We start from the raw sequence: 23,530 nt of genomic DNA on the forward strand, positions 1-23,530 counted from the left end.
ATAAGCAGCGGACACATTAAGAGCCATGAGTGAGCAAGGTTGGTTGACAGCACTCTGTGTTCTGCTCATGTAACAACGTTGTTGTGGAGTTATTGGACTACTTGTTCTGAGTACAATAAGCTGTATCGGCATACTTCCGGTGCACTAGCGCGGGTATGTCACCACAGACACCACAACTCTGGTATACTGAGAGCTTTCCCTGGTGGTTATAGGCTGAATCAGCATTGTGTGAACTCGTTTGGCAAGGGCTTGAATGTAACACACGTTTACATGTAAAAGTTCCACACTCTAGCTTTAGGTTGATATGATGAACTTGTTGAACAGTTGCTGATTAAACATCCAACATTAGCATTCATTTGGAGTCATGTTTCTGGCCACCTGATGAATGTCCAATATTCACTCTCTATTAGCTCTGTTCTCTACCAACTCCTAAGGGAAATATCTGGCTCTTTAGCATCTAAATGCTCCACTGTGTGGCTGGCTGCTAATTGGTGCTGAGCAAGTAGTGTACAGTGGGGTTATAAAGCTTTATTCAAATGAAAACAGCTGCCTGCTGCTGAAAAGAAACAGCTACAGTACTGCACAAGAGCGGTGAGAGTAAACCAAAACAGTAAAGTTAAACTATGACCTGAAAGCTCATTTGATACGTTACGCTATTATTTCAATATAGATTAAAGTGATAGTTTACGCTAGCTAACATTAGCCACTATATGCTGCTGGTCATATGATATCCCAGAAAGGCCTCAAGGGAATTTCTTCAGATTTGGCTCAAACGTCCACTTGGACTCAAGGATGACCTGATTAAATTCAAAAATTCAATTCAATTCAATTTTATTTATAGTATCAAGATCATACATATCAATATAGTGATAACTTCCATTTCGCCAAAAATATACTTAATACCTTTTTATTAAATCCCTTTAAAGCCTTCACTACATATATGAATGTGGACAGACATGGATGTAAACTGCAACTTGACTGGTTGGCAGAGGCATACAATTGTGAGGCGGTAATACTAGTTTCTTATGAATTTAACTTCTCATAGTCTTGCTTTAAAGGCTTAAATGGAAATCCAGAAATATGCTCAATACATCTAATATCACAGATTTCACATTGTAGCTATCGATATTTTTTTACATGTGAAAGGAAGATTGTGCAAACTTGTTTCTTATATATAAAGAATCTTTCAGTCCAAGGACACACTGTATATATATTTTTGAAAAAAGAGATTCAAAGACTTTTCATTATCCTGAACTATAGGAACCAGTCGGTTCCTTGGCCTGATTCTAAGAGCCCCTCTTTGCTTGCTTGTGAAGGAGACGTCATACTCAAATATATACCTGTGATCTGCCTATGAGAGCTCCAGTAACTGTTCTAAGAAAATGTTTTTTATTTTATTGATTAATTCCCACACATTTTGCCTTCCACAATGTTGATTTTTTTTTTTCATGGTTATTGATATTTCTTTACACCTGTCTTAATTAGTAATTGCGAGATTGAAATCTTTTTTGAAATGAGCCCAGAACACAGTAAAATACCCAGTTTGACTTGCTTCATATTAATTGGCATGTCGAAGTTCTGATTTTCAAGCATTTACTCTGAATGCTTGGATATACTCACTGTCAGTGGGAAATTATCAAAACTCCTACAATGTACACCAAAGGGAAATGTGCCTTTAAACTATGTTTTTATAGTAACAATGGATCAAATGAGGAGTCGCTCCGAGCAATGAACCTACAGATAATTATCACCCTTCAACTCTTTGGAACTTCAAAGCATCTTTCAGCTCCTTGTTTTGGTTTTCCGGCCCAGTTTAAGATAATATAATATTCTGTATTTGCTTATAGATGTCATTTACTTTTTGGAGATTTTAACCAGTATGTGCTTTTAAGTAATAATTTAGATGTCAGTTTATGCCAGTATCATCACCACCAGTAGTAAGTGAGTGCTTCCTGTATGTAGGAAGCATTTACTCGTCCTAATCGGTGTTGTGCATCTCTCTGCAGTTACGGTGTGTTTATTGCTGTACAGGTCAGCTCTCAGCAGTCTATACTCCCTCAGCCTCCCCGGTGCTCACGCCTCATTAACTCAACACACTCAGCTTGTTTACAGCTGTTAATTACACACTGCAAAGCTGATATTGATGAGGACAATCAGCATTTATCCCAATTAAGCTTGATTCTGACTACATGCTAACTTGATAACATGGCTTTCCAATCAGTTTGTTGTTAAGAGACTGAACCTGCTGTTTGGTGCAGGTATTGAAGTTTCCTGTAATTGAACATCCACTGAGTGAGCTGAGTCATAATCATTGACAATGTGTGTGTTGTGTGCATCGCACTGTAATTGGCCGATTTTATGTGTGTTAATTATAACTGATGAGCGGCGACGAATCACTCATCATTATCAGATTCCACGTATCGTTAAGAGCAGAGGATACAGTAAATGAGACTAATTAAGAGGGATACATGCTTCTATTTTCTGCTGTCATTAATCTGACAGAAATAAAATCACTGGAATACTCCTTTGGGAATTTATATTATGAATGCAAACTCAGTGAGTTTACCGTTTATGTTACTATAGCTACAGGGACACTGTGTTTTATACACAGTGAGTTTATAGTTGTCTTATAGTGTTTAATATGGTTTTTGTAAACAGTACATTCAATAGTGAGTTTAAAGTGATAGTTTTACCTTAATGTAGGCTGTATAGACTATATTTCTATTGGACCTATAGTTTTCTTGCATGACAGTTATACTCCGGTATCTGTGTATTATTAGTATATATTATATATATTATAGTTTACTGATTATTTTCCTTAAGTTAGGTCTGTTCTTATGTGCCTTAAGAAATAAGCCTAATTAAGAAAAAAGAAATCACTGGAATACTTTGAATGTAGTGCTCATTAGTGAGTTGATGTTAATGATGTTTATGGTATAGGAACTTGGCACAAGTTTATAGTAGGCCTAATAGTTTATAGGTTTAGGTTTTTATATATAATCATAATGTACAGTCTATAATTCTATATTAGTAGGCCTCCTATTAGTATCTATTGACTTGACTAAAGATCCCCAGTCATAATTGCGGACACAGTTTAGTCCCTGCAGGAATATGAGCGTAATAGAGGGATGTCCCGGTGCAACGGCGAATGTGAATGCAGGCAGCGCATGAATATTATCTCCAGCATGCCACTTCGGAAGTAGGTCACCGCTCACCGATTTGTTCACCATGTCTCCAGCTACTGTGGGCTGTTTGGTCCGCGGATCGCTCCCCAGGTCGACAGCCCGACTGGGTAGAAACTGACCATCAGAAACAGGACGGACGGGTTTTTTTTTTTTTGGACGGGGGGGATTTTCATTTCCCGACGGGACACGCAAGGTAAGGATGAATCGCGGCTGTAATTCCCGTCACAGTTGGAGATGATAGGATCGGTGGGTAGCCTGCTTCTAACAACTCGGCTGAAACACGAGCTCCTAATGATGTTGATATTAACTAGCAGCGCTTTAAACCTCAGATTGATCGAGGATGTTCGGATGTTTTAGACTCGTTTCCCCGCTAAGGAGCTTTTTTCACTTCTCATATCACAGCCTGCACTCCTGCTACGGCATGCTGTCAGATTAACACCGTCCACCACCATGGCCAACTACGAGCTCCAGTAGGCGAGTCTGCGATTTCGCACAGCCTGATTACAATACATGCAATAACGTTGCCCTTAATTTCTGTTTAATGTAATCCAGATCCGTGAGTAGATGTGGGTGTGTTTGTAACTGCTGGTGTCCGAACCTGCACGGAGGGTTAGGGAGGTGGTGGTGGTGGTGGTGGAAGATGGTTAGTGTTGGTGGAGGATTGTTGAACTGCTGATGTGCTCCAGGAAAGTAGACTTGTGGTGATATGCACTATCTGAAGAGGCACACATAGCACAGTTTCCTGAGAGCTCCTGCCTCAGGCTTTTTCTCTCATGATGACAGCTCTACACCATGTCCGTCCTCTGAATGAGTCTGTGTGTGACAGCCAGGCAGCACAGCCACCTCCTCCTCTATCTTCAGATACTATACAGTCAGTTCACATGCCATCAGTAGGAGAGATCATTCTTTTTAAGTGGGCTTTATAGTGTGTCAACTCTGCTCGATTTACTTTAAATTGCATAATGTTTAAGGACAGATCCTTTAATATCTGTAATTTTCAGAAATCTGTCTTTCCATTTGATCTTCTAAATTAGCTTCCCAATTAGCTTCCCAAAAGGGGGTCCCAAATTAAAGGTCACAAGATAATTAAAAGGGATAAGAATGAAAAATGTATATATCTTACACAACATTTTTTCAAAATGTTTCTCCAATTTTGGCTTGATGTTCTTGTAAAATACCGGAAGAGATAAATCTGAGCAGCCAAGATTATAGGAGACCATCAAAAACATGTACACAAAGTTGGTGCTGGTGTTAAAATGATATTTTTATGAAATACTGGATACTGTTTTATGGATATTCAGGCCTTTGTAAATCCTCATGTCCACACTGAGGTCATAACCTGCAATGAGGGGATCACAAATTGACATTGACAAGCCAAAAAGGTTGGGAAACACTGATTATTGATTCACAACCTTTTTGGCTTGTGTCGCCTGAAACGGTGAAACTGTCCAAGTATTTCACGAGAAATTATTTGAGAAAAGTCTGAAAAATAAACATAAATGTATGCAGAAAAATTAGCCTATGTTTCTGATTCTCTCTTTTCCTGTTAATTATCTCCTGACTTCTCAGATTCATATATTAAACCCTTGACCCATCTAAATAACAAAACCAACCTTCAGAGATGTCACTTTCTTTAAAAACTAGTTGTTCATTTATAAAGAAAAAAAAAAAGAGAAACAAACGTAGAAACAATCCACAATTTTTAATTTCAAAAAGTAATGGGGAAAAAGGATGTCTCCAACCAATAACTATTTGGTTTATTATAAATTAATCTATATATATGTATATATATATATATATATATATATATATGAACTTGTATGTATGTAACGTGGATTGGCTAATCCTTAAAAATACAAGAGATGGTTATAAATGGAGGAACTGTAAAAATATATGTGTGTGTGTGTGTGTGTGTGTGTGTGTGTGTGTGTGTGTGTGTGCACGCGCAGTTATCAGTTGTTGAGTTTCATAACAGCATGAAAAAGCAAGTAAATATCAGACCACAGTGCTCATTTTAACCTATTGTTTTATATTTGTTGTGGTCAGTGTGGTGAAGGTCCAATAATAATGCTCTTCAATGAGCTTCTGTTCTTCCATTGTGCATGCTTGTCTTATTCCAATGAAGCAAATTGATTTGATCTCCGAAGACAGAAACTCAATGCGAGACTCCTTCTGTTCTCTTGTTATCTGGAAATTAAATTTCTCTCTCATGGATTGCATTTCACGGTTCACAGACTCATTCGGCAATAACGGCACACAGAGCCTTGAGATGGTTTTGAAAATGTCCAGCCAGAGAGTTGCGTCCACTCCAGAGTCAAAGTGGGTTTGCATTTGTGGTACGACTTAACTGGGTACTGTATCTCAATCATGTTAAGATGACATAAAATGATGCAACAGATCACAGCTTACTAAAATCACAAGGTATGTTCAAGTTAGTGTAGAAGAACAAAAGCTTGAGAAACAGAGTATCACACTAGGTTTTGGTTTACCCAATCCTTCATTAGGTGTTACATGATAGCAGGTTGTAAAGGAATAGCAGATTTGATGCACACATGGTGATGAGATGAAGTTGTGTTAAATAATTGAGTGCATAAATAAGCAGCTGGTTATTATGCAGTGCAGAAACCATTTTTAGCAGAATTTGCATGGACTTTGGAGTCAAATCCCGTCTTCATTCTCTTTTTGACGCATGCTACTTGACTGCAGTGTGGTTGGCAGTGGTTGAAGAATACATTTTTTATGACATATAGATAGAACAGGAAATGGCATTTTGACAAACGGGTGTGTGGAAAAGCAACAGCAGAAGAAATCAGCTGTGTTGTATTGTATATGTACAAAGACAACTTGTGCTAAAGTGTAAGAAGATTTTAGGCACACACACACACACACACACACACACACACACACACACACACACACACACACACACACTTCTCCAGTGTTAGTCATTTCTATATTTTATCTGTTTAATAGCACTTTAAACTGAATATCTTTAGACCATTAGTTGGACAAAACAAGACGTTTCAATATGTCAACTTGGGCTCTAAGAAACTGTAAGTTTATAGACCAAGAAAAAAGGCAGCACGTGGATCATTTTATAGATTGATTTCAAAGCAGAACAAAACAACTTGCAGGTGTAGAGAGATTGGACAAAAATATGACGTGAGCTTGACAGCCAATCACATGCCAGACAACAAATGACAAATGTGCCATCATAAGTAGCAGCTTGTTAAATAACTTAATTGTTCGTATATGTGTCAGGTATGTCGAGTGTGTCTGGAAGCTGAGATTCAGACTTAATCATTTCTGAAAGACCCTGAATAGGATAAGCGTTAGAGATAATAGATGTGTGATCGTGAAAGTGAATGGTTTTCTGGCTGAAGAGTCACTTAATATAAAAAAAGGCCCATGCTGACTTAGTTCTTGGAGGTCAATTGGCATAATTGTGTTTCAGGGCTGAAGGATGATCCATCTCTTTATGCTGCACGCAGGAGTGTCATTGCATAAAGGTCACTGGCAGTTGAATCATCAGGAACTTTTTAAAAGGTTTTCTCCTAAGTGAGGTGTGTTTTTTTTGTGTTGAGAAAGCACAGAGACTCGTGTGAATTGCATAGGATCATAAAGCTTATTATGTGTCTTCTACTATAAAGTTGCTGGAGGTGCTTTGATGTACTCTGTACCAGCCTGTTGACATGGAAACTGAAGAGGCTATTGTGCAACGAGTGTTTCCGCTGCCAGTTTTGGTAAAATAAGGATCGATTCATGAGTCATTTGATCATACTTTGTTTTTGTGTCTCCAAATGTTGTAGAATGATGCCTTAATTTCATACCTCACAGCAATTTAAAAGGGTTTGCTGCCCCTTTTACCTTGTAGAAATTGAAATATACACTCCCTACAGGCTGTGCATATGGCTAAAATTAAATCGGTGCGGCATTGCGAATTACGGATCCAGATCACTTCTAAAAGCATCCATCATATCGAACATTAAATACATCACCTTAACGTCTCATCTGTTTCTGCGCTGTTTTAGCACCGAGTGGATGACTCATTGTAATATTGAGCTCCTGGTGGATTGGTTGAGTAATTAATGTGCTTCAACATGGGTTCAAGGGGCTGAAAATGGTCTTAATTGATACAAAGATGAAAAGGCAAATAGAAAAAGCACACTTAATATATTATGATCTAAATGTAAAAATGGCAAATTGTAAACTAGGACAGAGCTCACCAATGGGAATGAGTTTGGAGTACATATGGTCTCAGGCCTAACATAACATAATGAGTTTATTTGCATGTAAAAGGGAAAGGTTGTCTAAGTGGTCATATTCCCTGCAGACCTAGATATTGACAGCAAACTAAGTAAAACTGGTTGTTAAATAATGCATCAAAAGATCCTGTCTGTTACATTAAGTCACTCTTAGATTCTCTATGTGTGGGGTACGCTTTACAGTTAAATGTCTGATCCATGTCTCCCCAGTGAGTGTATGGACCCAGGTGAAGATCCACGATGATGCTCGCTCAAGGGTATCTCTGAGCTGAAACCCACCATCGTAGGACCCACGTGGATGAAGAGGAGGTGGAGGCTCTGCCCCCGGACGCTAAGACCATGGTGAAAGCTCGGCGGAGCCAGACTGTGAAATGCGGGAAGCCCCGGAAGGAGAAGGGAAGCAAGGAGAAAGGAGGTGGTGTGAAAAAAGGGAAAGACAGAAAGAATGAGTTGAGAGGAAGAAAAAAGAAGGACAAGACAGAGCCACATCGACATAGAAAAAAGGCAGTGTGTGATGGAGATGCGCTGGACTGTTGCGTCCTGCTCACCCGTCTGGAGCAGAAAGGAGTTGTGGGTAAAGAAAAGGACGCACCAAAAGCTGGAAAACAAAATAGAGGTAAAGTCAAGAAGAAGCTGCACTCCAGCTCCAGTCAAAGAAGGACCAAATCTGGACTAAAGAAAACTTCCACAACCAATCGGCAAGCACTGGAACCAAAAATCAACCAATCTGACGCCTTTCTCGTGTTTCCAGCACCCGTCTTTGAGCCCCGCAGGCGGAGAATGGCCTCTCTCAACGCTGAGGCTGTCAACAGCTTGCTGCTCTTCAGAGACGATTCTCTTGCCTCAAATCTCACAAAGAAACGGCAGCCTTCTAATGAAGATAAAGCTAAAGATAGTCTCACTAAAGATGAACAAAGTGGTCGTAAAACCAAAAAAGTACCTCCGGGAGGGAAAGTAGACCCAAAAAGACCTAAAAAACAGAGGCGGTCGGCAGCAGAGGCTCAGAACATCGATTGGTTGGCTTTGTTTGCACCAACGCCTCGGCGTCAGGCAGGCCTCACTGCCGCAACGCTGCTCAAACTCACCAGTGCCCAGTATGGAACCAAACGGCAAAAGAAGACAGAATCCAAACCGGGGAGTGGGAGTGAAGCGGCAGCTACGACTCAGGATGAGATGAGTGGTAAACCAGTGTGTGGAGAAACAACGCTGACCAAAAGAACAACACATCCCAAACATGAGGACCAACTAAAGCACATAAAACAGGGTACAGAGGATCTGGTTCATTCCCAGCTGCACTCTACCAACCAGGGTTGCTGTAGTTTGTGTAAAAGCAAGGCTTTGGATCCAGAGTGGAAGGGCACCACAGGAGGACAGGAGTGTCTCAAACATGAGCTCCATCGTGGCTCTTCGCTGGGATTCTCCTTGAAAACAATCAAAGAGGAGCAGGTAGAGACCGAGGTGTCTTCCTGCTACTGTCGCTCCCAGGAGAGGTGTGTCGAGTACTGTCACAGACTAGCCCTCTTCCTGGAGGACAAGACCTTCAAGGAACCAGAGGACGGCTCGCTGTCCGAGGTGTTCCACCACCACCATCACCACCACCATCATCACCACCACCATCTTCAGTCCCCTCACTCTGTAACCCACCCAGCAGCCATAACCATCAGCCCGCACACGTACACCTGTTTTCCCAGCTACTACGTCCACTTCAGTCACCCGGACACCTCCCCCTCTCCCATATCACCCCTCGCTTTGTGCCCAAAGAGCAGCAAGAGACCCAAGCTGCTCCCCAGCACCGGTCCACAGCCCTCAGGGATTACCCATCCAGTGTACTGCTGCACCTCAGTGGAGGCGTGCTACGGAGAGCCCTGCAGGATCAACAGCTACTCCTCCTACACCAGTGTGATTCCAGCCATCCCCAGAGGAGGGTGCTCCTTCAGCCCCACAGACTGCACCAAATGTAACCACGGCATCAAAAGAGGTGAGCAGACAGAAGACAGACATTACTAGGTTTACTTTTTGTCAACCTCTGGCAGTGTGTCAGAATGTTTTTTGATGTTAATGCACTGGTATCTGTCTAAATGGCACTTATGTAACAACACTGACAACTTCTTCAGATAGTGCCTCAGATAGAGATAGGGCAGAAGGACAGTCGTGTCCATTACCTGTTATTTATTTTTGAATCACATACAGTAGGATATGTATATTTATTTCTGCTGCGGATTAAAGTGTGGCAGTGATGTAGTGAAGATGAATTTACCTTAAATCTTTTTTTTTTTTGTAATTCAAGTTTTTTAATTAAGTTTTACTAAACCAACAGAAAACAAAATGTTACAGTAAATCAATGAAGAACAGGTGACAAAGCGGAACGGAACCAAACAAATCTAGGCACATATAGTATGTCTAGTATCTCTCTTAGTATAATCTAAGTAAATTAAGCCACACCAAAAGGAAAGAAAAATAGGGGACACAAAGTATAAATAAAATACCACATTAGTACAACATACAATTTAGATTTAATCTTGAGCTTGAAGGTTATTTTCAGATCTTGGAAATAGCAGTTTGACAAAATTAATCGTCCACTTTCAGTCGGTGTCCAAACAGTTCACGGAGGCCCGTTTTAAAAGGTTACTCCAACGATTTAGTGTTGCACTTCCACGAGTTGGGAGGCTTACATTAGACCAATTTAAAAAGGAAGGTAGAAATAAAAGCAATAGAGGCAGAGATATCCTGATTGTTTTTAGTCGGTCAAGTTCCCAAAACACGGGATTCTACATTTCCCATTTCCCATTCAAAACTTCCCCATCTGGTAAATGCTTGGGTCTTTCAAACTCTTTTCCCCCTCTCAGTTTGTAAATGAGACTTTCTCTTATAAATTTGGAGTTTGTAGTATTTTCTCAGACTTTCGAGAGCTCCCTGCAGAGCCACTAAAGAAATTAAACAACTTTTATTCACAGGCTGAGCTCCCCATGACAAGGAAACTGAACGTTATGTGTATTATCACTGAGCCCTTTAAGTAAGACAATAGGATTTCCTAATACGTTTAAGTACTAAACGTTCATGAGCACACTAGTTATTAGGTTATTTTGTATGCAATGCATACCCCCCCCCCCACAATCCGGCTGCCAAAGCAGTACAATGTGCTGAGAATAGCTATTATGTCAGGCATTTTTAATCTCCCATTTTGGAATGTCACTTGAATGGGAGGTAACAAAAAATATCAGATAAAGGGCAAGACCTCTTTTGTCTACATCTGAATACAAGCAGCCGGACAGTGAATACAAGGCCTGTGCAGCTGAAACCTAATGAGCTGATTATATGAGCTTGAGTGTCAGCAGTAAGTAACTGAGTTTGAGTCAGAGATGTGAACCAGAACAGGAAAACTCTTTGTGATGTCTGTGGTATAACACACACACACACACACACACACACACACACACACACACACACACACACACCCCTTGTGTCTGCCTGAATGTGTGGGCATATGGTTTAAAACACCTGAATGTGACCTCGAAACAACACTAATTACACGTGAACACACGCCAGTGTACTGCTGTGCCTCAGCTGCACTTTCTCTCCCTCTTTCTGTGGTATCCAGCAGCCAAAAGCAGGTCAGGCTGTGAGGGTTGAGACGGTTGTCGACAAGAGCACCGAAATCTTTAGGTTTTTACAAATAGATTTTGACATTTTGATGTGTCACAGTAAGAAAAGCACAGGTGTGAAAATTAGAATTAATGATGGCTGAAGTATTGTGCATGTTGGCTTTCAGTCACATGTCATGACTTACTGGGACACTGTAAAAGAACAGAGCCATCGCTAATGTTATTACTATTAGTAACACCTGTGGTTTTCCTGCCACGACAAGTCAAAGGCCCAATCCCTCAATGTCACGCCAAGATTTCCTATACCCATACTACCATACTATTTAGTATGCCAGAAAAAGATTTAGTATGTCCCAATACATAGTATGTCAAATGCAGTATGCCAAAAATACCAGGATGTCCTACTACATCCGGTCGGATTTTGCAGTATGCAAGCCAGCAAGCTTTTCTGGCTATTCCGACCCACAATCCTTTGCGCTGCATATACAAACAAGAGGGTCGAAGTTCAAGGCGCAATGTTATGAAGTAATGTGTCCCAGTTGAATGCATACCACATGCAACAGTACGTGCTTTGTAAGGGCAGCTGCAGTACATACTAAAAGTAAAAAGAAAAAGTATTGCAATTTTGCAAACTTTGAGGCGTGTTTCCGTCTGTGAGGGCTTAGGGCTGTATCACTGTCAAATCGTCAAGTGCTTGAGGGCTCTCTTGTAAACATTTTGCACGGGAAAGTCACCGGATGCCACAATCTTCTGAACATACGTAGACATACTGACTAATACAGAGAATGTTTTGTGGAGCTGATAGTCTTAATTAGCTTCGTAGCAACTCATTTGGCAATGGCTTGAATGTAACGGACGTTCATTAACATCAAAATGTTACGCACCTAAACTTTAATGTCATCACCACAACTGTCATGGGAGTGTGCACAACGTTAGTTTTTTCCGTACAGTTAGTGTTGTTAGTGTCTTTCACTAGAGGTGTGTGTGTGTGTGTGTGTGTGTGTGTGTGTGTGTGTGTGTGTGTGTGTGTGTGTGTGTGTGTGTGTGTGTGTGTGTGTGTGTGTGTGTGTGTGTGTGAGGGGCTGCTCTGTTAAAGGCTGTAATTGACCTTAATTGAGGCTCTGTGTGTTATTTCTGCTGCTTCAGCGGAACTAATAACAACTGAGTGTCGTTCATGTCTCTATTGTGTAACCTTGTTAAAGGCTGTTGATCTAGTAGCTGCTCCTTAAAGGACTGTCACTCTACTTCATTATGCCTTTTTCTGTTCCTTCCTCAGACGACTACCCATCAACTGTCAATGACCATCACAGTCCCTCCTCCATCCCCATCTGTCCCGGCCCCAGAACCCTCACTGGCTGCCCCATTCCCACTGTGCCTCCAGCCGGCCAATCAGTGCCCCACATTCAGACTCCGCTATCCGACCCCAGCCAACCGCAGCCTTCCCTGCAGGTGGCGAAGGAGTGTCCGCAGAGTGCCAAGTCGGCCAGTGGGTCGAGGTCTGGCGCACGCGGCACCGGCAACATCAGCTCGACTGTCTGCCCTCTCAACAGGGACAAGAAGAAGCAGCTCAGCTCTGCCAGCGTCGGAGGGCGAACGGTTGCCAAGCAGCCAAAGAACTGCCGCCAAAAATCCACAAACGGCTGGCAGCCAGTTGGCCTGCCCTTTCAGAAGGAGGTTTTCTCTGTGGTACGTAGAGGAAGTCATGCTGGTGCTTTTTGACGCAGCCATGACGGTGCCACTTGTTATTAAATGTACGTTTGTAACTTGCCTGTCCTAAGAGAGTTAAGGAGGATTGATCACACCTGCATCATTAGCACGTTAGCTTATTCACTGTTTTTTTGAGTTTCGTACAAACGCTTGACTTTTCACATTTCTTTTGAGACATAGTAGTCATTCAATACAAATCACATCCTGGAGCTTTTTACTCCACAGCCTCTCACAGCTTATCAGTGTCTGGCTGCTTGAGGAGTCAGTATTTCCTGCTGCCTGTGTTCCCAGGGAGACGAGGCTCCGGTGCTGAGGAAGTGTTTCGAGGGAGTCCAGAGAGACGGGGAGCTGATTCGGGTCAGAGACACTGTTCTGCTGAAATCTGGACCTAGAAAAAAGTCTCTGCCTTACGTGGCCAAGATCTCAGCTCTGTGGGAAGAGCCAGAGTCAGGTAGGAATCATACTGTATACAGTACTGTTTACTTCCAGCACAAGAGAAGCTGAGTTTAATGCTGTAGTAACTGCTCGAGCAGTGAAGTAAACTGTGTGTTTTGTTTTGTTTTCTTCAGGAGAGCTGATGATGAGTTTGTTTTGGTATTACCGTCCAGAACACACACAGGGGGGGCGCAACCCCAGTATACATTGTGAGGTGAGTTTCTGAGTGGTTGGCAGGCATTTGATAAAATCATATACCAGGACACCTATATTAAACTGCATGAGCAAGAATATTTATGCTTCATGCCATGTTAGCTTTTAAGTATTAGGTGGAAATAACATAACCATCACTTACACTTAATTTAAATGGCTGATGATATTCTGTATTTCTCTTTTTGTTAGCAAACCAAAAATGAATTGATCCCACTCACAAGTTGTGTCTGTGTATTCAAAGCCTGCTTATTCCTTTGTGTCATTGACCTCCATTGTTGAAGAAAAGCTATTAAAAGCACAACAATGAGCCACATGTCCCTTCATTATCATAAACATTGTCCCTGTAGTTTATTTTGAGTCATTCCCACACACGCAGTAGTCCCTACCCTACGTATTAACCCACAGCAGAAAATAGTCCCCAACGAGTCAACGACAAGTTCCCAGCTTCCTAAATTACTTCTCTTTTTCAAAATGAAACTATATATGTGTGATCCATTTTTCAAAGATCTATGTCTGTGATGAAGGAACGAATGGGCTTGGTGCTGAGAGGACCAGAAAATATACAATGACACAAACATTATCTTTTAAACAGTGCCCATGGTATTTTTGCTTGCTTAATTATAAGAATTAGTTTGTAGCAATTACTCTTGAGCCTCTTCCTATCTTCCTATTAATTTCTTCCTATTTGTACACTATGAGTTTGCCTCAAAATCAAAACATTACCATTCAGGAGAAGACTTCTGAGATTTTGGCTTAACTCAGAAACTGAAAATATATTTAAAAGAGATGAGAGTGTACGAACAAACAAACACACATACGCTGGCATACACACACATTGAAGAGCAGGTTCTGTTGTGCTTGCTTTGTGTTGTCAGTAATCTCCCAGAGGAACGAGTTGCACTTTAATAAATCTCTAGAAACAATAAACCACATGAAGTCTGTCACTTCTCGGCTGCACTAACAAACAATAAACACATCAGAGCAGCATTGTGAGAACAGTAGCAGGGCTTTGGCTCGGAGAAAGAAACATCTTTCTCCTGTGAGTCTGTCTTTCGTCTGGAAGTGAAGGTGAGGCAGAAGTGCCCGTGGACAATAAAGTTGTCTTTTAAAGCCCTTGTGTACATGTGCAGACTGTGACGGCTTCAAGGATCAATTGTTGAGTCTTGGTGAATGATTGGTTGTTGTTGTTTTTGGGAGCTAACACATGACTGAAACTTTCTTTCCCCAGAATGAGATCTTTGCGTCTCGTCACCAGGATGTGAACAGTGTGGCCTGTATTGAAGAAAAATGCTATGTCCTAACATTGACACAGTATTGTCGGTAAGAAAGAAAACATTTTATTTTTTTACTTTTTGTGGTTGCTTTGGCGTATTTCTCTGAAGTATATTTCTTGCATTGCACATGTTGCTTTTGAAAGATTACCTGCTGAGAAAATCCTACAGTGCTGGTTTTTGAAGCTCAAAAGCATGCACAATGTTTAACATAAAAAGCAGCCAGGTTTTTCACAGTTCTCAAACAGTTTGAAGCTACAAAGACACATTTTTATAGTTTTTCTGAATGTCTTTTTGAAGGTGATTGAGTTTGATGTCCTGTATTTGTGCTTTGTCCAGATTCTGTGCCTTGGTAAAACGCCGTAGGGAGGGCGTGCGTGACTGTGTCGCCTCCCTCGTGGTGCCACCTGTTGTCTGCAACGCCATGCCCACCCACCACTGTGTGCCCGATGACGTCGACCCAGAGCTGGTGTTTTTCTGTCGACACGTCTATGACTTCCGCTACGGACGCCTCCTCAAGAACCTGCAGTAGCATCTGACAGGGCATGAAACATAACGCTATGGGACGTGAGATAATCTTATACATCCTCCACGTTGATTAGCTACATACGTACCTGCTGCCTGTGTGAAAGGAACTGGAACTTTAGGATGAAGGATTGAGAGCTTCTTTTGTTTTGAAATCTCGTCTTCATACTTACATTTATTTAGTAAGAGTAATGGCTTGACATATTGTATAAGAGTTAATGTGGCTGTGTAATGGTCTTTATCATACATGGCTCTGTGGTGTCGTAGCAGCTGTGTGAAGAACCTGGAACATATTCTGCTGTAGAAAATGCTACTGTAGCTCTTAGAAATGTGACATTTGATAGATTTGAAGAGAGGTTTGATGTTACATGTAAATTATGTTACTGTCTGCCTAACAGATATCAGACACTCAATGTGTCTCAATGATACGCCATGGATAAAGAAAATTTGAGACATGTCTTGCCGCATTGGGCCTTGAGAAGAAACAAAGAGATCTCTTGAGTGGCTGAAGATTTCATATTTGTCATTAGATTTCTCTGCAAATCACTGCATACAGACGTATGACAGAAAAGCTCCAGAGTGAACATATGTGTTCAAGGTGTTTGTAAGGAATAGTTTTTTGGAAAATGTACTTTCTTCGCTTTCTTGCTGAAAGTTAAATGAGATGATCGATGCCACTCTTATGTCTGTATGGTGAATATGAAGCAGTTAGCTTAGCATAAAGACTTGAAACAGGGGTAAACAGCTCCCCTGTCTATGGACAGGGCCTGGCTAGCTGTTTCTTGTCTTTTGTGCTAAGCTAAGCTAATTGGCTGTTGGCTGCAGCTGCATCTTTACCAGACACACATGAGATTAGGGTCAATAATCTCATCTAATTTTCGTCAAGAAAGCAAATTAGCTTTCCAAATGTTTTAAACGGATCTGTTATTTACATCTCCATTTTTATGTCATTGTGATTGACCTGTAGGTCTATGTAGTAAACTCTGAGGGAAATTCTTGATCAGAAGGTTTGGTTAAATCCAGTTCAACTTTATTACCACTGATTAAGTATACATGTAGAGCAAATAATATAAAGTGGAAGTTTTTTTGGCTCCTACCTTTTGTGATTTTCTGAGAGAATTATAGATCTTATTATGTCATATCTGTAACTCTGAAATTCACTTGAGTGGTGATTTTCACAATGGAGTAACAGACCTGCACTCTACAAAGAAAGCACACTTCAGTTAGTTTGATTTCGTAGTGTGAAGACATCCAATGAGCCGAGCATTGAGAGGATTTTTGTTATGCCAATGCTGAGGAATATTTTACTTTCTCAAAGCTGTTTGCCAGAGGTGTGATATGACTCCTGTGTCAGCTAACTGTATATTTGCATTTATATATCTGGATGAGTGTCTGTTCGTGGCAGATGGCATCAGTTAGTCACCTATATTCTTGTTTCTTCACCGATGAGATGGTGAGTAATGTATTCAGTGTAGCATTTAGATCTGTGATGATGATCCGATCCATTCCTATGTTTGAGAGAAGATATGTATTTATTTCTGTACTGAGAAAATATTATTTATTTTCAAAAGATAATTTTAAAGAAAAGAGGTTTAGATGAGTGGCTTTCATTCCTGATTAGAAAGGAGGTCTCTCCTTCTTAGCTGCCTGTCTAAGATGAAAAGTGTGTGAGTCATCTGCAATAGGATTTATGTGACTGATTGAGCTTGCTTGCCCACTACGAGCCTATTAAATGTTGTGTTGAGATGTTGAAGTCCTCCGGGCAGATTTGAGGACACATTTAGAAGGATCTCAGAGACAGTTTGAATGACACCTGCTAACATGTGACCAGAGATGCTTAACCTGCAGGACCAAAACGTACCTTGGCCTCTCCCAGCTTCCTGTCGTTCTCCTGTCACTTTTCCTCAGATGCTAAAGCTTTGCCTCTTCACCTTTAAATGCTAAAAGCTACAATGATTTCAACCTACATGCCATTAGCCTTTGCCCTTGATCTTGCTGCCTTATATAACATTCCCAGCCTTTCATTTAGAAATGTGTATCCATATCAGCCTGGGATGATGAAGCTTTTTAGTGTGCTGATCTTGATTCCTAGATGCTTTTCAAAAACTTGACCAACCCTTTTAGTTTGACAAAAGTCTGCCCAAGTTTTGATTCAAATTCAAATTGATCTGTTTAAGATCTTTGGCTGTTAAAAGAAATAGTTCAACATTTGGGGAAATACACTTATTTACTTTCTTGTCGAGAGTTAAATCAGAAGATCGATACCAGTCTCATACCTGTACTCTAAATACTGTATGAAGCTACAGCCAGTACCTGATTAGCCTAGCTTAGCATCAAGACTGCAGGGGGAAACAGCTAGGCTGGCTCTGCCGGAAAAGGCAACACAATCCACCTACCAGTACCTCTAAAGCTCACTAATGAACATGTCTGTAAGAATTGAGTCTTTATGCTAAGCTAAGCTAACTGTACAGGCATGAGTGTGGTATTGATTTTCTCATCTAACTAAGCGCTACGTGTATTTCCTGAACTATTGACTTTGTAGTTTTGCAGTCAGCTTGAATCCCATCAGTTGTGATGAATTTCAGTCGTTACAAGTTTCCATGGTGGAAAAAAAGTTCAAAATGTCCACAGAAACTATTCTAATCCACTTCTTCATCATAATCCACCCCTCAGCTGTCCATCTGTATGCTCATTATGTTCCAAACAAAAGACACAACAACTTCCTGGCAGAGCTTCAGGCAGTGAGGAAATGGATTATGCTGCAGCAGTGTTGGAGATGTTTTAAGTCTTTTACTCTACTTTGAAACCACCAGTTGAATGAAGAGCTGTTCTACATGAATTGCAAACTAGTTACAGCCACCATAAGATCACCAGGGGTATTTGATAGCGAAAAGATAGATTTTGGGTGGAGTATCCCTTGAAAATGCCCACATCCTGCCTACTTCTGCTTTACTCTCTGTACACTGGGTGGAGTGATTACTTTTGTGTGTTAATTTACAAAAATATAATTCACTATAATGAATTAATGGTTTAATATTTTACTTTCAAACAAGCCTCCTCGGATTAATATGTTCATATTGGTTAATTCAATTCATTAGGCTGAAATGGAAAGAATAGAGCCTGCCATTTCAATCAAACCAAAGGTGATCGGACTGTATCAAAACTATAACAAACTTTTTTTCCCCGCCTGAAATATGTTATTGAATATAGATGGATGGTGGATGTACAGCAGTAAAGCCCACACAGGCAGCACACTCCAACAAAGCAGAATTGGGTATTCATTTGGTTTGATTTGGTTCTGCAATTTAAAATCCCCCTGGGTGTTCTGGATCAGAGTTAGAAACCACACACAGTTCATTTTATGGCCCTAGGAATCACTCAGCAAACTAATTATGTTTAATCAAGATGTGTGATACTTATGTCTTAATTGGTCCTCTGTGCCTGTTCCCATTAACCCGTGTATACTCCGAGCGTTTTCCACAATGAGAAGGACGAGCTGTTCTCTTTACCCACCTTCCAAATGCCTTTCATTTTTGCCAGATGACGCTGGTCTGATCTTGAATCACCACAAAGAAATGTTTGCACCAAAAAGAGAGAGAGGGGAAGGTATCGAAACATGAATTTAATTTCATTCCCAGGTGTACAAAAAAAAACAACTTAGGTTCTTCTGATGTGAATTTATGTTCATATTCTTTGCATGGTGTTTTTTGGAAATATCTTGTTTATCTGGAAATATTAATCACAGCACAGATTATTTGTATGGTTTCAAATGGACCTCTGTAATATAAGAAAATATTTAATTGTAATAAATAATATATGAGTTTGAAAGTGTGTGGGAGATTTTTCATGGCATATATTTATATATTTAGTTTAATTGGCAAATAATAGCCAGGTCGAGAGCTGTAGTAATAGTTGTTGCCCACATGGGGGCTCACTTAACCAATATTTATATTAGACTGGTTATCAAATACAGTCAACACAGTGATCACAGCAGAGATTTTAATGGGTTTCAAAGGATAATATTAATATTTATGTGCCAAATATTGTATGCAACACAGTAATGCCCTACTGAAAAGGTTCATGCAGGACCAGAAAGACATTTGAGGTATTCACATTACAAACATATTTGTCAAGTGTATGATCAATTCTCACAACATCTAGCTCTCAACCACCATGCAACCACCTGTTTATTGTCTGTTTGTTTCTTTATAGACAATTAGAAATGTATGTAGATGTCTGTACTAACTCCTTTTGTTGCCTCTGTTTTAGAAAGTTTAACAGTTTCAGCTATGAAAGGAGACCCAAACTTACCTTTCTGCTACTTGAAGACAATTGGAATTTAAGGAATGTCGTTTATCTTTATTTGCATTTAAATGTAAAGAAAAAAGCGCAAAGAATTTTTTTTCATCTATATAAATCAAAATCACTGTTTTCTTTACATTGCTTTTAGCCTTTTCCCTTTGTTTCTATTTTTTTAATTCATTCATCTCCTTCCCAACAGTCTTACGCTGTGTAGATTATGACAGGAAAAACAAGAGCGTGAGCATCTTGAAAGCAGACACGAGGAGATGTAAATCATCTAACTTCAACAATCTGCCTCTGATGAATATGTATGAGACCTCTAGCACTACTCAATCAGGTGTTCAATGGCATGAGCAGGTAAATCATTTGCAGCAAGCATGTGTGGGAAAAGACTCAGAAAGAAGTGTGTGTGTGTGTGTGTGTGTGTGTGTGTGTGTGTGCGCGCGTGTGCGTGCGTGTGTTCTCAATGAGTTGTGCACTGAAATGTGTGTTCATGACTTTGCTGCTATGTCTTCTGAAGGTCCTGTTGCTGTTTTCTGTGACAGCCAGTACAGGATCTAGGCTACATGTCCTTTTAATTCATTATTCTCAACCTCCCAACCAGGGGTAGGCCTACTTGCATCCCAAGGCGATACTTCTGCAGTTGCCAACGAGCACAGTATATGGAAATTATTGTGGGGTAGCTAAGAAAACAAAAAATATTTTTATATAGATATTTCCACACATTAGCCTAGAAATCTAGACGCACCCTAGCGGCAGCAAATGTAATTTGCAGCCAGGGTCAGTCTAGCAACTCTCCGTTGGCTTGCGAGCTGATAAAACCAAATTCTGGTCAGGCCAATCACATCGTGTATAGAGTCGGTGGGCGGGCTTAACATAAGGACGGCAGAGTTGCGACGGTTCTGCGTGAATTCCCTGCTACTTGAAAACAAAGAAGATGGCTGCTGCTGCTGGTGAACAGCAGTCTTTCGAATCGGCTTTGGCCGCGACTGAAAGACTTGAAGTCATTCTTAAAAAAGGAAGATGTGTTCGAAGTTTTGCCGAACGGATACGGCTAAAATTTAATCTATCAACTAGTGTTGCTCTGGTTGCTTGTAGCGCTATCCTATTGTGTGCAGAGGGAATTTGAAAGACAACCGTTTATCCCGCCCCTCGGATTGAGCCCTGCAAATGGTGAATTCCCAGACCCAACATCTTGATGTGGGTCTGGCTTGTCAGGCTATCCACACATAGTGTTAAGGAGGAAACTAAACAACCAAATAGGGAACAAATGTGTGCGATGCTGATCCTAAGTAATTTATTTGTCCCAATAAACAGTATAAGCTACAATAAGCTGATGACTGGACAGACAATGACCTGAGTCAGTTGTTGCCATTGAGAGTGCATAAAACCTTGTTAGCAAGCGAACAGAGAATATTAAAAAACCGAAAGCAATGGATAAGCCCATAAGTTATTTATTGCAAACCATTTCAAACTATTTATAAAAAGGTGTACAGTATATGGAAATAGTTACCAACCCTGCCTTTAAGGCCCTAAGCTAATTAAATAAGTAACTGGGCTTACTGGTGCATTCAAAACAACTCGACTTGAACACAGCATACCTTAGTTCAAGCTCCACCTCTGAGTCGCTGTCTGTGGCTGTGGCAGAAGAGAGAGACAGCCATGCTTACAAGCGCAGACTAAAACCAACTACTAATGGTAAATTGGTCAGATTTTGTACATTATGCCACTTTTGGCATTATTGATCATACATCTAACAGAGGCAAAATTATCAATAATTATCATACACCTGGCATCACATGACAGATGTCGAAGCTACTTCAACTCATCTGATAGAGCCGTGGTTGTACCTCATACGAAAAAGGTGAACTACTGCTTTTAATAACACTTTTATTGATAACGAGCAGTTAAAGCTGTGACCAGTTCAATCAATAGCCATTCACCATTGTTTAAACATAATTTAACAATGTATTTTAGAGGGAAAAAAATACTTTTCCCTCAAGCCTCTCAAACAAAAGATTTTCCCATGTGTTGGAAGAGGTGAAAATGGCTTCAAATGGGATTTCTTATGTCATGTGGGTTATCTACATGAGCTGTGCTGAGAGCATAGGCTATGCCATTAGAGGTCCTGAGGGTTTAAATTACACACCTGCAAGGCTTTCCACAGACTGACTCATTCCAATTTTGTCTCATGTCTTTTGTACCTTTACTGCCCTTTGCACGGCTGTGTACACTAGTAATGTACTGGATCACTTGAACAGTGGCTTTACCGTTTGGAAGGTTTCAGATTATTCTGGCCAATTGGTGTTTTTTTTATGCAAATGTATAAGAAAATTTGCATCCCATTCTGCACGTTATGTTGTAAGAAACATAAATATGACAATGTTTTGTCCGACTTATGTAAGAGCCCGAGCTGAATGCTTCTGGTTTCATTCAGAGCACAGGTTTGTATTTCCTGCTGCTTTTTTGGTCTGTTCACATGGAGGCAGAAGAAAAAATTAAGCCATTAATTATCTGCCATTTAGGATTTTCATGCTCCATTGAAACTCTCGCTAATTATTCTGTTGTTTTTTAGCAAACTTCTGCCTACAGTGCACCTCCAGGTAAAGCTGTGACTCCACAGGCTGTGTTTTTTTTATTTTCTAAAAGCCTTGTGAGTCTAGAGAGAAACAAAATACTATAAAAGCAAGTGAAAGCCTGTAAATAATTTTCTTCCAAGTCAAAATGCCCTGCAAGGTTATTCCACAATTGTCTTGTTTGTTGCTTGCTATTTTTTGTGTGTCATCAAACAGTAAGAGTAGACATCACAACAACACCATTGTCTTTTTTAAGAATTGGTTTATATTGTTTTTCTGCCCTTGTTGTTTCATAGGTCTCGGTTCTTCTGAGTATTACAAATGCATAGAGTTCAGGTCAACGATCCAAACAGAGTCCCATCCACCTCTCCTGATTTATACTCACATCACACAACTATCGGTACTTTACTAACTCAAGACAACTGACATTTGCATATGAAGACTTTGTTATGCCTGTTCGTATTTGCATTTTCATAAAGGATGTTCACAACATAATCAGGCATGAGGATAGCAGGATGCATAAGTAGACATGTGATTTACATACAATGCATTGCACATGAACCATATAATGCCCTCATTAGCAGAGGTGACAACAGTTACGCTTCCCCCTTATATTCTGTTATATTCATATTTTAAATATACTGTATATACACTGCAACAATAATGACAACCATCTCCCAACCGTCAGCTGCTAAAACATATATAAGTTTACTCTGTAAATGTGTCTAAAAAAAGGAGTTCTGAGTGAAATATAAGCAGCCTCTACACCACCATCCTTTCAGATGCCTTTTTTTGTGAGATAGAATCTGAGAAAATGAGGTCAAGAAAATGAGCCGTTTAGAAATTTAAAATGAGCCCCATTAACTTTATGTAGAATAAAGTGACATCTCAGCTCCCAAACAAAGGAATTGTGTACGATTCATATGGTTCATATTAATATTCATATGGTTTAATTAAATGTCCATTTTGCAGATACTAGTCTGTATAATTGACTGTGCTATATTCTGAAATAATTGCATGTTAATGGCTTTATACGACAAACTCATAAACACTTTCTGGAGTACCCGTGTCTCACTGCTGTGGGTAGATAAAAGAACATTTCAAAAATTCTTTCAAAATAAGACCTCTTTTTAATGATTGTCAGCTTTCATTAGAGATAATCAACTTCAATCAACATACATTGCATTCAGAAAGTATTCAAACTTTTTCACTTCTCACATTTTGTTATGTTGCAGCCTGATGCTAAAATTGTTTACATTTATTTTTCCCTCATCAATATGCACTCAAAGCGAAAACAAAATTTTAAATATTTTTTGTGTGCAAATGTATTAAAAAGAAAAAACAACTGAAATATCACATTGACAGAAGTATTCAGACCCTTTGCTATGACACTTGAAATTTAGCCCAGGTGCCTCCCATTTCTCTTGATTATCATTGAGATGTTTCCTT

General features: G+C 40.1%; 1 protein-coding gene across 3 annotated transcripts in view; it reads left to right on the forward strand.

Annotated features, from left to right (window-relative positions):
• bahd1 (bromo adjacent homology domain containing 1) overlaps nt 1-19,031 on the forward strand; it is a 28,980-nt gene extending 9,949 nt beyond the window's left edge. Inside the window, exons 1-7 of one of the 3 annotated variants that reach the window (XM_031278939.2) lie at nt 3,182-3,378; nt 7,661-9,428; nt 12,329-12,738; nt 13,051-13,210; nt 13,329-13,408; nt 14,636-14,727; nt 15,018-19,031. In XM_031278939.2, the coding sequence (XP_031134799.1) occupies nt 7,790-9,428; nt 12,329-12,738; nt 13,051-13,210; nt 13,329-13,408; nt 14,636-14,727; nt 15,018-15,210 (2,574 nt within the window). In that variant the 5' untranslated portion in view covers nt 3,182-3,378; nt 7,661-7,789 and the 3' untranslated portion in view covers nt 15,211-19,031. Of the gene's footprint in view, nt 1-3,181; nt 3,432-7,660; nt 9,429-12,328; nt 12,739-13,050; nt 13,211-13,328; nt 13,409-14,635; nt 14,728-15,017 lie in introns of those variants that run through there. The other 2 variants (XM_035994731.1, XM_031278938.2) reach the window with 2 other exon arrangements.
• The last annotated feature ends 4,499 nt before the right edge of the window (nt 19,032-23,530 follow it).

This window comes from Sander lucioperca, chromosome 18 (genome assembly GCF_008315115.2).
Source record: "Sander lucioperca isolate FBNREF2018 chromosome 18, SLUC_FBN_1.2, whole genome shotgun sequence".
NCBI lineage: Eukaryota > Metazoa > Chordata > Actinopteri > Perciformes > Percidae > Sander > Sander lucioperca.